This window comes from Pleurodeles waltl, chromosome 12, assembly GCF_031143425.1.
Source record: "Pleurodeles waltl isolate 20211129_DDA chromosome 12, aPleWal1.hap1.20221129, whole genome shotgun sequence".
Lineage (NCBI taxonomy): Eukaryota > Metazoa > Chordata > Amphibia > Caudata > Salamandridae > Pleurodeles > Pleurodeles waltl.
Genome location: NC_090451.1, coordinates 161,828,718 through 161,844,729, shown reverse-complemented (window position 1 = coordinate 161,844,729; position 16,012 = coordinate 161,828,718). Strand labels below are relative to the sequence as shown.

Below are 16,012 nucleotides of genomic sequence, written 5' to 3'. Positions count from 1 at the left end.
CACAGTGGATGACCACAGTGCGGGGACACATGACGCCACATTTTTGGTGCTTCTTGATCCATTTGAGTTTTTTTCTAAAATCTAATCTGAAGATTATTAAGTGGCAAATTCAGCAAATCCATTATTATGCAGAAAATATATTAACATTAGAGGCTCCTTTTTGCCCCCTAACTCACTGCATTCCTTCAAGGAAAACATACCATTGGATACGAATTAGGACAGTCCCTTTTTGAGTTAATTTAAACTACCTCTACTGATGCATTTTAACCTGTTGCCTTATAAACTATGAGTGGAACTCTACCGCAACCTATTCCAGCACACATCTTTGGTTTAGACCTGGAGATATTAGCCCTAGCTCTTACTGTGATATGTAACCTTTCGGCCACTGGTGTCTCCGTTTCAGAATGATGGAATTATGCACTAAAACTACCTCTGTTTATATCAGCTCTAGGCTAACTACTAAATGCATAATCTCTAAATGCCTTTATCGGGTGCATCTTGCTTTCCACACACTGACCCTCTCTATTTGCAAGAATATTTCACCTAAAGAATTCCAGGCCACTTCTCAGCTACTTTTAAATTATCCAAACAAAGTTTTTGAGAGGTGTGGTGGCCATTCCTTCTCCTACCTTGGAGCTAAGCATGGGAATGAATCCTCTTTTATTAAGCCCATGGATGCCTCTCTCTTGCTCTCCTTCTAAGTGCATCATTTCTGACGACAAACAGTTAAAGAAGAAAATGCTTGTACATTTCAATTAGCTCTCAATGTGCTTTAGGGAGGCGTGGATATATATGTATGAAATTATATATGCATATCACCACTATCCTGATGGCATTCCATAGGCTCCACTGCGTGTGTGCACCATCACCAAACCCAGAAGCATCAATTATAAATTTATCTCGACCAGCAGCCCTGCTTCTGTTATAGGCAAGCTTACTATCTCTGGTGGTTCTCGGTATAGTCGAAGCCAGGGCTCCACCAGACTGCAGAATAAAAAGTGCAACAAAGAAAAAAAAGGAAGCAGGATGTTTCTATCCATATACCCAGAATATGGAACCAGAGCCCTGTATCCAGTAGGACTGAACCAAAACTGGTCCAAGTTAGTAAAGAGTTGAAGACACACCTCTTTAAAAAACACGGACTCACAATGCATTAACAGTCCATAAATATATATATATATATACACACACCATCCTCTAGCATGTACCTATAGAGAGCACAGGACATCCAGTCAAAACGGTCTCCACCTTAATTTAATAGCTCTTACCCAGCTTTCAAATGATTGCTATAGAAATTTCTGTGATTCTGGTATAAGAATTCTGAAAAAAAATCATATTTATAAAATGCATTAAATTACTGTATAGGTATACACCTATCTAATGTGAACACACCAGCGGAAAATCTCCACCTACCAAAACTGAGCTTGCTGGAGAAAGAAAAGCCTGCAGCTTCTAAGTAATCCATGAATGAAGGGGCAAATGTGCTACATTTAATCTTTCACTTTTAAAACATTACCCCAACTGGACCTATAGTACAAGCTGGTTTCAGCACTGCCTTCAGGTTAAAAGTGACTTCATGCACAAATTGCAGCATGTGCCCTCATTAAACTTTGATTGCAAACTACATCACGTCCACAACACATAGTAACAGGCTTGACAATAGATTTCTTAAACTGAATTATTAAAATCAGTGCTAAAGACTGCTAAATAAATAGGCATTTCAGGTAAATTGGAAGGAACTCCTTATGCCTCAGCACTATATATTTCCTACCATTCTAGTCTGCCATCTGTCAAAAGCTTTATTCCATCACTAAAAATGTTATATTGTTGCAATACATCATATAAGTGATGAAACAAATACTAAAGAAATTGTATCTGCTAGGCCAATATACCCCCTGCTTTCAAACAGATGAATCTTAAGAAAATCAAGAATTTGGACTATCCCTAGGGAGAGAAGCATGATTTCATTATCCATTTATTGTATACAGTTCCGTCATTACTGTCTGAGAGGTGGGATTAACCTATGGAGTGCTGTGTACAGCTACACATCCCACCCAACATTTGGAAGACGATCTACTCTCACAAGACCAGTGTTGAATTTGTTAAATAGTAAGTGTTGGTGCCCAAAGGTTTTATAAGAAGGTTGCAGCTGGTGCTCACGAATATTGGTATTACTGAATACCAAGACAGGATAGTCTTGGTTATACCTCATGCCGCTATCATCCATTGTCATATATTCCCTGCCTCTTTATTTCACTCTGACAGGTGCTTTTTAATGCCTGGATTTTCCCTTTGTCACTCTTTTTCTATCTGTCTCTTCCACTGCCTTTCCTCCTTTTCGTGTTTTTCTCATTGTTTGCTGTGGGTCAAGGTCTGGTGATGTAAAGTAAGTGCTGGTCCACAAAAATGCATGCCAATAGGCACCACCTACAACCAACAACTAGAATTAAGCACCGTATGTGAGAACGCCAGTCATAGCGCCCTCCAGAAAAATGTGAATACAAGTCTAGCTGGATTTTGTGGTGTGAGGTTGGCACTGCAGTTAAGATAAGACATTAACCCTTGTCATGTGTGTAAAATGAACACGTGATCTAGAATGTGCAACTGTGCCTGGTGGATCAAATAGACATTCGGATACTTCGAGGCAGGTAATGAGGGCAGAATTGGAGTAGACAGGAGAGGTTTAACACATGAGGAGCCTTTCTAAGCATAGATTACATAAGCAATCACCGGTGGTGCCACCGACTGGGGCTTCACCTCCACAGATTGCCTATTAAGGCCTGCATGAGACCTTTAATACTGCCTTTTGATTCTGTTTGAAAGTGCTCATTATACCCTCCTGAGAGCAAACTGATACATAAGTAACTTAATTTAAACAACTTTCCTCCGGCCAATATAGCTCCACCAATAGTTAGATTAATAATATTTGAGCACCGACTATTTTGCATATTTGCTAGATGATGATGTAAAGCAGTACTCCTGCAGTACTAAGCTATTGTCTTACCTGCAAAGTCACCCAATGAAACGTCTTGGCACAATATGCCCGACATGACTTTTTATTCAACTGCACTTTTCATAGCGAGGTTTTGAAACACCTGCTTATACAACTAAAATGCAAAACTAAAAGTAACAGCATGCAATGTGGGTGGATTAAAAGTCAGAATTTACTGAAGGTGTCAACCAAAATGTTTCCACTACAATATTGAATGCCCTTAAGGTTCTAGACAGCATCACATAGGCCTCTATAAGACTCTTACGACAAAGCAATGCTTGCTCTCTTAACCTGAAACTTCAGTCAGGCACTTAACGGAGGCCCCCATGGGGGGTGGGGGTGCGGGCTCTTGGCCCAAGGGTTCTTTGCTGTGGAGCGGGGACTCCTCAGCCCTTAGGCCATGCCATAGCACGCTTGGCAGAATGTGTGTAATGGCATGGAATAGAAAACAAACGCTTGGAAAGTCACTCTGCTTCCTCAAGCAGAAAAAACTGAAAAGAAACACTGTTAATTTAATATCCCTAGCAGACCGAGACCCAGCAAAAGGTACCCCAGGTGTCTATGGCGGGGAGTAATGCAGACCCCTGCTACGTAAGGGGCCCCTTCTTCAGGGGGGCCCTATCTAGCCAAAGACCCACACATATTTGTGCAATCTGGGAGACGCCGGGACCTCTCCTTACATTCTGCAAGGGGATGCATGATGTGCCCTTCAGTTAGAGTGGACTGGAGGGGATGAAAGCTTGAAACCTTCACCTGTTTGCATATTACATGGTGCACTAAGATTATGTAGTGTTCTTTTACTGGATGAGTTTAAGTCTGTGTATATATGTACTCGGCATCACACACGCAGGCTTTATTTTTTTTAGAATGTATATTTTAACTGACAGATGCCTTGAAGCTAATAGCAATAAAACCGGAGACACATTAGCCCTTTCGTACGACAGAGTATGTACAGGGGAATCATCTATCCGCCTGTCTGGATACTGCAGGCCTAAAGTTGTCCTAGACCGAATGAAGAAATCGAGGAAACGTTTAAACATCTACCATCGTGTCTTGCATCTGCTGCCTGGAAACATCGCAGCACTAAGTAGCTCTGTGGTTTGAGGTCTGTGTAACTGAAGCTTTTAATTCCACGGCGATAGTTCAGTTTGCTTAATGCCTGATGCACATTCGTACATGCAGCCACCAGGCTATGCGGTTACACTTTCCCACTACATTTTCTCAAAAAATCTCATAGCAGATTACCCCTTTACAAACCCCTTATAAATTAATCTTTATATGTTATAACGATTAGAAAAATGGCAACAACTATTTGTCAAGAAATTTACGATTTGCACTGATTCCTCTGAACATTTCCTCGTTTGCCCTCTGTCATTGCACGAGTGTGCTTAATTGTACTAAATGCACAAACTGTGCTAAGTGACGGTCTACCAAGCTCCCATCTTTGTGCCAGTACTCACATTAACAACTTATTTTTAGGGTTGATCGCGCAAAGTTCTCTGTCCCTGTTATCTCTCTAGGAGCTCGTAACCACGCCCATCACTTTGGTTGGTTCATGGGCTTGCCTTTTAAAATTTGCTTGATTTGATTAGTGAAAGGCATGCATAGGCCATGCCTTTTCCAGTGTTTAGCCCTCCTTGAGTGCACCGGCCTACTATTGAAAAGATACAAGGCTCCATGTTTTCCGCATAGTTTCTGGACTACTTTTTGTCTTTGTTTCGTAGGTAGCGCGATTTCAATGGGCAGTAGTCACAGGCTTTGCATGACATCGATCCTGTTACATAGATAATTGCACTTTTGCCGGTTACATGGATAATTGCAGATTTGCGGATACATTTCACTGCAAGCTAACTTGTGTTTCCTTTTGTGTGTTTGCTTTGCAGCCGTAGGCTCGCTTATGTGAAACTTTATCTTTTCATTTTCAGTTTATGTGATAAGAAATGTCCAGTTCGTAGTTTACAGTGCTAATAGCTGTAACTCGAGCAAACGCGAGGCCCATTGCATTGCAAATGCTTGTTTACATAGCAATTAATGCCACAGTTATGAAGTTGTCCAGCCTGATAAGTACCACGGGTAATTACTATCCAACTCCTGATACTCAATTTATTTATCTTGGAAGCATTAATAGCCGAAGTGGCCCTGTAGTGATTCAAATTAATTGACTTCAGGTTAGACATTAATATCAACACTGAGTACTCAGCTTAGTGAGACAATTTCATGATTAAACATGTTCTTTCATGCATGCCTTCAAGGACTCATTTCCTGCAGCTAGCGTGTTCCACAGAAGTGTAACAACGCTACCGACGGAACAGTGCACGCTTTGCATGAACAACTTGGAGGAGGACACCATAATTAAAGCTCACCTATTGCACCAAAATTCCCCATAGCAGATCTGCCTAGCTAGAACTCATGTTCTGTTTGGCGAGAAGTTGGAACCCAATTCTCGCTTTTAACCGTGCTTATCTTAAAACGATGCTTAATCATTTTTTATATAATTTTATCAATATCTTTCCACAATCACAGTCTAAATTGTCAATGATGTTAATGTGCGAGTCAAACATGCATATTGATGTTCCTCATCCTTAAGATTTCTGCGAGTATGAACACAACAACAATATACAAAAACCAAAAGTACCTTCATCTGCAAGTAAGAGCAATCTATGAAGGGATTATTAATCACACCAGTGAGTTTTCTAGCAAATATTGCATCTACAGCACCAGGCACCATATTATCGCGCTGTTTCCAGGTAGCTAAAACCAATGTTTGCACGTTGTTTTCATCGTCAAAATGTAATGCTCCAGAACATCACTGATAAGAAAATAAATAGGGCAAAATAGCACAGGCTTACAATACACAGAATAGCAGCTCAGCTCTAAAAAATCAGAACATAGGAAGCCTATCTAACCTGGCCCAGGTGGTTTCTTTTCAATATCTGCTTGTGCCCTGATAAAGACAGCAGAGGTGATCTGTGAATGACAAAGTCATGTTTCATTTCTATTATTTCCACTGTAGACATTATTATCTTTTTACTGTAACTTGAGGCACCTACTGCAAACCAACATCTGGCACAATTACAGTACCAGGACAATAAAAGTAAACAATTCAAGACAAAATACACACAATAAGGGAAAGCTGGGTACAGCAGTGCATACCTATAATTGTGTTATCACTGACTTGACATTGTGTTACTGTAAGTGACTGTTGGTTGTCAACATCAAATTCTGGACAGAGAAGTTCTAAGGACATGACTGGTAAACTACTTGAATCCAGTTTTAGGAGCCCTAAAATGGCTAGAACAACCAAATACCATTAATGATACAGACACATTGAACTGTCATACTAAACTTTTCCTGATATAGGTGGCTAGAAAAAGATAAATGAAAAATATACATGCAGACAAACAGATTCAGTAGGCATGACAATTGGAAACATGGCACAAAAGAACATCCATTCAGCAAATTAGTTATCAATAACTTATTAAGCAGTGTCTGAATCGTTTAATATTTTTCTAAGGTTTGGCTTATCTGACCTTAACTATCAGTTTCAAATCGATATCACAAACAGAGTCTTCTCTGGTTTTCAAATTATGAGACTCTGGGTCTTTGCTAACATCAAAACAGGATGCATCCACTGCTCCTGTCCAAAGTTTAAGGTCGGGTTATCAGGTATATAATTATACAGAGAAGGCGATAGATTAACACATTTTTCAGTTATCCTACTGACTCGATTAAAATCACCTTCCTAATACAGTTGGACTATAATACTTCCCATGACATGGAGATGAGTACTTTATTTACTGCACCTCTTTGAATCTCTCAAAGATAATTGCTATTTTGATTAGAGTTAAATGCGTTCAAAATAAACACCCGTGAATAGATGAATCTAAGTTTGAGCTACATGCCTCTATTAACTATTGACTAAAATATCCTGTCCCACCTTTTATCGCCTAGGTCCCCGTTAACGTCTATTGTCTATTTTCCTCCAATATACAACATAACTCCGCCAAGATGAATCATGTACATTCTCTTGCTACCTGCAAAATTCATTTAATGCACAGCATCTATACATAACCTTGCAAAACGAAACAATATAAAAATTCAAATGAGCCCACTCATTATTGTTACACTGTCCACATTTATTCTTCATATGGAGGCAATTACACTGACTTTTTAACAGGTTCCAAGGCATAACATGACTCTTTTGGAGATTTATAAATTTACAAATACTTACTTCCTTTTTGGTAAACTCTGGTGCATAATCATTTTTATCATCGATGACGATAGTTGCTGTAGCTGTACCAGTTAATCCCACATCGCTACCGGACATGTCTTTTGCTTCAATGATCAATTCATACTGAGGTGTAGAAAGGGTCTGCAGGAAAGAAGAATGTGAAACCTCAGTTCCTATAATCTTCATTTCAAATTAATATGACAGCTATCAGAAATATGTCATGCATGCCTTCAAAAACCAAACACCTTAATCGCAAACCTTGGGATTGTTGCTTGGATTACTTTAGACTAGGGCATGTACTTGAATTAAGATCCCTGTAGTTACAAAGAGGTTTTTGAAATAAATGAGCCAGATTACACATTTTAAAGTTCTGTGTACTGAATCCACATAGTAAAACACATGAGCTATATTTTCGAAATATTTCTGACAAAAAAAACATGCCACAGAACTACAGGACGCATTTATTGGAATACCAAGAAGAACACCAGACTAAAGCAATGTTAGACAGTAACCTGACAGCTTGTAAAATAAAGAGGCCACAAACATGTGTGCTGTGGCTGTTATACCACAAAACAAGGTTACAGTGACCTGGCGAGGTAAAATAATCTTACAAAAAAAGGTTACTATGACCTGGTGGGGTAAAATAGTCCAAAGTTATCCTTTGGGTCAGAACTTGGTATGTCGGATAAGCACAAAGTTGTTCCAAGAAAGGAAAACGGTAGGTGACTCGGCAATAATTAAAACAAAATATAGTTAGGAGATTGTTAGACCTGACAGCCATAGGGTGGTCATCCCCCAACCTTTTGCCTGCCTCCCTCCACTTTTTGGACACTGTTTTTGCTGGATTTTGGACTCTGTGCACTTTACTACTGCTAACCAGTGCTAAAGTGCATATGCTTTTTCTCTTAAACATGGTAACATTGGTTCATCCCCAATTGGCATATATGATTTACTTAAAAGTCCAGAGTAAACTGCACATGTGCCCAGGGCCTGTAAATTAAATGCTGCTAGTGGGCCTGCAGCACTGATTCTGCCAATCAGTGTTTGTTAAGGGCAACTACTCACCCACAAGGGTCTCAAGGTGCTGAGAGGGGAGAGCGTGCAGCATCCATCAGTGCGGGGGTTCTTCAAATAGCCATGTCTTCAGCTCCTTCATGAAGTTGAGTGGGGGCGAGTCTGTCTGAGGTGGAGTGGTACGGCATTCCAGGCTGTGGTGGCGAGGTAGGAGAAAAAGCATCCCTCTGGTCTTGTTTTCCTGATGTGGGGTACTTCAACGAGAGAGAGCTGGGATGAGCGTAGGGTCCTTTGTGGTACGTGGAAATTAAGTAGCCTGTTCTGGTAGGCTGGTCCGGTGTCGTGGAGGGCTTTGTGTGCGTGGGTGAGGATCTTGAAGGTGATTCTTTTCTCTATGGGAAGCCAGTGCAGGTGCTGAGAGATTTGACAGTGTCAAGGGAGGTTGAGAACCACTCTAGTGGCGATGTTCTTTAGTTTGCGGGTGAGTTTCCAGTTGAGGGCTTTGTCTATGATGCCAACCTTCATGAAGTCTGCGTGTCAGGTTGTGGTGGGGGACTGTGTCAAAGGCCGCCGAGAGGTAAAGCAGGATGAGGGCTGCAGTCTCTCCCTTGTCCAGCAGGGAGCGGATGTCGTCTGTTGTGGCTAGGAGGGCTGTTTCAGTGCTGTGTTTTTTTTTCTGAAGCCAGATTGGGAATAGTCGAGGATGTTGTGGTTTTTGATGAAAGTGGCGAGTTGGCTGTTGATGGCATTCTCGATGGAAATGGGAGCAGGGGGATGGGCCTGAAGTTCTTGAGGTCAGTGGGGTCCGCCGAGGGTTTCTTGAGGAGAGGCTTGATCTCTGCATATTTCCAGTCATCGGGGAAAAAGGCATCTGCTAGGGAACAATTGATGGTAAGGCGGAGCTTGGGGGCGATCGTGTCAGTGGCTCCATTGAAGATGTCGTGAGGGCATGGGTGCGTGGGGGCCACGTAGTGTATGGTGTTCAGTGTATCTTCGGTGGTGCGGGGGTCCGGTGGGTGATCATTGGTTTGTTGGCATAGGGTTCCGGTGGAGGGGTTCTGAATCACGGTTGTCCTCTTTGAAGTTGTAGATGGTCTTGATTTTGTGGTGGAAGTATGTTTTGAGTTTGTTGCAGAGATCTTGTGAGTGCGGGATGTCCATTGTTTCGCTTTTGGGTTGGGCGAACTCCTTGATGATTCTGAAGAGTTCCTTGCTGTTGTATGCAGGTGAGGAGATTCTTTCTTGTATTGCTTTCTTTTTGGTGCTTCTGATTAGTTGGTGGTGTGCGGTGGTGGCGGCTCTGAGGTTGCTTTGGGCTTCTGTAGATTTGGTACTTCTCCAGATTTTCTCGAGGCGTCGACACGTGTGTCTTGATTCTTGGAGTTCTGCGTTGAACCAGCTGGTTTTCTTGGCCATGGTGCTGCTGTTCTTTTTGAGTGGGGCATGGTGTTGGCACAGTCGGTGACCCATTTGTTAAAGTGGCAGACTGCGGTGTTAGGGTTTTCGTCGTGTGCAATGAAGGGGGTGGAGTTGGCGATGGTGGCGGTGAGCTGGTCGTCGGTGATTCTTGCCCAGCTTCTACGAGATGGTTGATATTGGGGTCTGAGGATGGTGGGTGTGTTGAAAGTGAAATGGATGCAGCGATTGTCTGTCCATGGAAGTTATGAGATGTGGCTGAAGGTGACGGAGGTTCCTGTTGTGAAGATGGGGTTGAGGGTGTGTCTTACCTAGGGCCTACTTTAGGCGCTGACTTCTATGTAGAAAAAGGGGAGCTTAAGGCCTGGAAAGTACTTTTAAAAGTTGAAGTGGCAGTGAAACTGCACAGACAGGCCTGACCACGGCAGGCCTGAGACATTGTTAAGGGACTACTTATATGGGTGGCATCTCTACGCGCCAGCAACTTCAAAACTTCTTTGAAGTCTCCCCCACATCAAAGGCATTTTTGGGTATATAAACTGGGTCTCTGACTCCAACAAAAAATACACTTCTGGATCTACACCTGCATCCTGTCAAGAGGGACTGCCTGGCTGCCCAAAGGACTCATCTGGACTTCTTTTCTGTGAAGGACTGCTGCCCTGTTGCCCTCTAACTTTGCTGAGAAGGACTCTGCTTTCCCCAAATGTGATCTCCAAGGGCTTGGATTGAGCTTGCCTCCTGATTTCTGAAGTCTCAGGGCCAAAAAGACATTCTCTTCAGGAAACTCCCTGTGCGTCAAAAATCAACACACCACCTGCCGAAAATGATTCAAAGCCTGCTTTGAAGCCATGAAATCACTGCACCCCTGACAGGAATGACAACCCGATTTCTAGAGTGGAAATTTGATGCAGCACCTGCCTTGCAACGGTAAATTCAATGCATCGCCCACTGGATCGACGCAGCGCCTGTGCCTTCTTCCAGCGTGTCAAGGATTTTCCTTGCATCATCCCTGGGCATCAAAAGCTCCCTGGGTTGCAGTGAGGAACCAAGACTGCACACCAAAAAACAACGCAAGCCCCTTGCAGCGTGGAAAGAAATAACACATCGTTTGTGTCGTACCGGAAAATCTCACGCACACCTTATTTTTCCACACATCTCCTCCTTTGCGATGTCTGCGCATCATTATTTTTTACGCATACCAGGTACTGTGTACAACAGAGACTATTGTTTATTTCTAAGGATTAAGGCTGTTAAACCTTTCAAAAGTGAAATTTCAACTTGTGCTTTTTGAATCTTTGTTGTTTTTACCTTATTTGATTTAGATAAATATTATCTATTTTTGTAAACCTGTTGGTGTATTTTTGTGGTGTTTTCACTGTGTTACTGTACTATTTGTTGCACAAATACTTTAAATACTGCCTTCTAAGTTAAGCCTGACTGCTCACTGCCAAGCTACCAGAGGATGTGCACAGGATAATTTGGATTGTGTGTGATTTACCCTGACTAGGATTGTGGTCCCTACTTGGAGAAGGGGGTATACCTCTTCCAACTAGAAACGCCACTTCTAACAGAGATAAAAATTAATAATCCAACTAGGTTTTTAAAAAAGGAAGTACAGATGCAAAGATCGATAATAAAAACATTTTTTCACTTAAACTGCAAAAAAGTTGCATTTATATGAATAACAAACTAGAAGGGGACAATCTTTCAAAAAACCTACTAAGTCACTGCCAGTGATTCTTAGAAGAACGTGTTCTTCAGATGAGGCTGACTTTTGAGTGTATTCAGTTGCCGAGGTGAATAGATTAGCAATTGTCAGGTACCCTTGCACTTAATTTTAACAAAAATTAGATCATCAGGACAAGATAGCAGGACGTTTAGTATAAATTTCTACATCGCTGTCTTTGGCGAGAGGGAACCCTCACATTGAACGGAAACAATGGCAAAACCTACAAAAGGGAGAAATTGTCTATTTGGAAGATTTCCTGGAGACAGAGCTGATTTAAGATTAAAGGGGGGAGCTGTAAGCATTAATGGCTGCAATGCTTTGCTGAATTTCACAAGTTCTCATTTTCCGGCTTCTTTTGACTTGGGTGACATTTGAACTGAAAAAAGCACTTTTCAGTAGACCCAGGCAAAATGTAAATTAGGCTGGCATAAATTGTGTAGTTCCACAAATTGTGCATTACACTGGTTATGCCAAATTACCAACATTGTGCTATGACACCATGTTGCATAATTACGTGCTATTCGTGGCAACATGGCAAACAGACAGAATGTGAGTGAATGTTGATCATGGTATTTATGTTTTTCACTCTATTTTGTGTGTGAAATACGTGGTCATATAAAAAATTGACATGAAGACTCACTGTACAGCAAAGTACGGTGCTATGTGAGGGGATTTGCATTTCAGTAATTATGTGTAATTCTCCTGAAATTTTGCGTAACTACACAAAAGTAAATTACGCAAATTTCCCATACCTCTACTTTTTACTAGGGCAGACTGGTACTTTTCTTGATAGGTACTGCTTGCTCCTTTTCCTCTTCTGAGGAAGAGCCACAAGAGCAAATGTTTTGTAAGCAATGCTACAAAGATGTATTTTGCACATCCTGGAAAGTGTCTAACTTTATCAAATTAGGGGACTTGGTTACACACGTTGAGCAATTTATCAAAAAGTAATCCACAAAGATCATGGCACAAACTCTTCTTGTTGGTTGCAGGCTCCCCTGTCCTCACGATTATTTCAAAGATACCATATCGTCTCTGTTAAGGTGGAGGCACTGATGTCTAAAGAGGAGGTCACAATTGCTTAAGGATCACCCCACTGGGCTTCAAAGTCAATCAGGAGGGTTGCTTCTCCAGTCCTTAAAGGGAAGCTTAGTCTAGCAGAAATTCAAGTGGAAGCTAGGACAAATCCATTTGTACTTTTTCAGTAATGAAAGATTAAACTTAACTTATTTTCTCACAGCCTGTGTCTAGGTGAGTAGATTTGGGAGGCGTTTTTATCTGCCAACAGGTGTTTACCTGAGTTTTTTTGTTAATTTTGACCTGTGAAGTTTTGATTTATTTTCAGTAGTCAAATACACGTGTGCCAGTGTATTCTCCCAGCAGACCATATTTCTTCAGGCCATGCTGCACTTTTTGCCAGGATACAGGCTGACACTGGGGAAAGCTAGCATATCATCTTAAACAAGTAGAATTTCAGGCCACCCTGCATGTTTTGGCAGAGTCGCTTATGTAAAGAGGGAACAAGCTAATGGTTTAAAGCATATACAATGTATGCTTTGGAGCTAGATATTTCTGGAGACCACTTACCAAATTAGAATGTTATATTTATTTAGAATCTTAGAGCTAATTTGGCCTTAAGTCACCAAACCTGCAGTCCATTTTCGGTGTCTGTTTTACGTACATAGTTATGACATATTGAAAACATTGTACCTGAGCCCCCCTCGGGGAAATAATAATGTATTTAAACCCTGGGCTGGGCAGGAATAACAGGCCCAATCATTTTTATAGCTCTGCCTGGTGAGCTGGCAGATTGGAGCTTTAAAATGATAACACACAATCCCAAGGGATAATGAGCTGCTAAAGAACTTCTAGCGCAGATACTGCTGAATCTTATTTTCACCGAGGTCCCTGCAGGAAGGAGTCTGCAACAAACATTCTGGTTCTTGCTCGCTATAGAATACACAATGAAGTGTTGCTGCCCCATGTACTTAGCTGGGTTTCAAGTGGACTGAGAACTCTCGTGAAAGGGTGAAGCTAGGAGGCCCTAGAGAGCTCAGTCCTTCTTTTTGAAAATGGCAGGTTCGAAGTTAGCTGCAGAAGAGGACGGGCACTGAGTGCCAAAATTTGCTTTCCGATTGGAGGAACTATGATACGGAATGGAAATTAAAGTATTAAATTAGGGAAATTAATAACATTTTCTTTAGGGTCATTTGCCAATGACAAGTTATTACGGGGCTCACTGACACTACAGAAATACACAGAAGCAGAAGGAAGATTAGCTTATGTACTATATAGAGTCCTAGTTGCTTGCAAGAGGAACACGGGAAGAGCTGTTTGTAGATGGACTTGAATCTTATTCTCGTGGACCTGATCGAAGAATAAGGAAAAACAGTTTCCTGTGGGGGCTCACCTGGGTGTTTTTATTAAGCACCCTGTTAGGTGAAGGCAAGTCAGTTTGCTGTCTGCGGGTAAACTTTCTATTTCAGAGAATGAAGCACTAGACAATTGAGAAGGAACAGATCCAGACCCAGCAAAGGCAGATTAACTATTCACAGAATCATAATTAACTGGTCTGCTGGTGTGGAGATGTTTTGTGTTGTGCACCAGTTATTAGTCTCTTTCAAATGATTTGAAGAGTACAGAATCTGTAGAGCTAAGCCAGAGGAAGTGGGCCCACACTAAAAGGTAATTTTGGTAATTTTGCATAAGATTTTTTGCTGGACTATTGCATAATTTATGGGATGAAAGTTCCACATTTGTAGGTTCCAGAGTACTGGGTGAAGCAGGCATAGCTATCCATTCAAAACATGTTCTCAAGCAACATTTTGTCCTGATCTGAGCTTTTTAATTCTTGTAAAAGGCATTAGCCTGGTATTCGGGCCTAACATAGCAATGCATGTTGAAACTTCAATGAGCAAAGTATCTGGTTTTAACTAGGCATGAATGCAATTTAAATTATGCTATCATAAATTACGTTACGCTTGTTATGTTAAATTCCTGCATTTATGCCACTTAATGTAATTACTCATTGTCCGTGGAAATAATTTACTTTGCAAAGCAAGCATCATACATGGTAAGACATTTAGGACAAGTGCATGCAAACAACATAACAGGAGTACCTGTTGTTCTCAATGCTTTTGTATAAATACATCCTTGTTCAGAACATTGAGGGGCGGACACATTTTGCACTAAAATATAGCATGAAACAACGGATTCTTATTTTCCGTAATTTCATTGAAATTTTAAATATTTATGCAAAAGCAGAATATGCACATTTTGCACTCTCTTGCTTTGTCCCATTTGGCTGCTTTGCACTTGAAAAAGAATTATGTCCCAATGTAGAAATCTTCATCCAAATCAGTCAATCAATCAATCAAAAAAATGTATAGAGCGCGCTACTCACCCGTGAGGGTCTCAATGCGCTAGTGGGGGGCGGGGTGGGTGGGGTCACTGTTCGAACAGCCATGTCTTGAGGTTTTTTCTGAAGAGTAGGAGGTCTTTGGTTTTGCGGCGGTTGGTGGAGAGGGAGTTCAGGTTTGTGGGAGCAAGGTAGGAGAAGGCCCTGCCTCCTGTGGTGGTTCGATGGATGCAGGGGACTGTAGCTAGTGCGAGGTCGGCTGATCGGAGGTTGTGGGTGGGAGTGTGGAAGTTCACTCTTTCGTTGAGGTAGGTCGGGCCGGTGTTGTGGAGGTATTTGTGTGCGTGGATGAGGATCTTGAAAGTGATTCTCTTGTCTATGGGGAGCCAGTGAAGAGATTTGAGGTGTGGTGAGATTCGTTCGTGGCGGGGGAGGCCAAGGACGAGGCGTGCAGCTGTGTTCTGGATTCTCTGGAGTTTGCGTTTGAGTTTCAGTGTGGTGCCGGTGTAGAGGGCATTGCCGTAGTCCAGTCTGCTGCTGATGAGTGCATGGGGGACTGTCTTCCTTGTCTCTGGGGGAATCCATTTGAAGGATTTTTTTTTTTTTTTTTTTTTTTAGAGTGTGGAGTGTGTGGAAGCAGGAGGAGGTTAGTGCATTGATTTGTTGTGTCATGGAGAGGGAGGGGTCCAGGATGATGCCAAGGTTGCGTGCGTGGTTTGCGGGGGTGGGTGTGATGAACATGATTCAGAAAAAATAGGATACATTTCCAAATTTTATGTCTTTACCTCAGATTACTGATGTACAAAGTTAGGTACTGGTTGAGGGGGTGAAATCCTACTCAAGAAGTTGCCACAATCCTTATAAGGATTAAGTCACAAGCAAACTCAAAATTAATCTATTCATGTCCCTGTGGTTGCTTGGCACAAAAGCAGTCTGGTTTAGATGCAACGTATAAAACATTTATTCAGCACTTAAACCGTAATAAAGTGGAAAAAACAAAACAAACAAATCCCACACAAATCTAGAAAAGAGAGCACATTTTAATAAATAAACCAGGACCCAAACAACAAAAATCCAATCAGTAGAACTGGAGATATGCAAGTCCAAAGATTTAAGTAAAAATAGCGCCAAAAAGCATAAAGAACCAGCTGTGGTTATCTGGATACGCTGAATCAGGACAGTCTCACAAGTTCAGGAGGATCGCAATGGAGTGTGGACTAGCTTCAAGGATCAACTGAGGTCCACTAAACACTACCCTAATCATGGTTGCGA

General features: G+C 41.6%; 1 protein-coding gene across 2 annotated transcripts in view; it reads right to left on the bottom strand.

Moving 5' to 3' along the window:
• The window catches only part of CDH13 (cadherin 13), a 2,224,354-nt gene that overhangs the window by 596,323 nt on the left and 1,612,019 nt on the right, over positions 1 to 16,012 (bottom strand). For both annotated transcript variants that reach the window (XM_069215815.1, XM_069215816.1), the window contains exon 8: positions 7,224 to 7,364. In XM_069215815.1, coding sequence (XP_069071916.1) covers positions 7,224 to 7,364 — 141 coding nt within the window. The remainder of the gene's footprint in view (positions 1 to 7,223; positions 7,365 to 16,012) is intronic.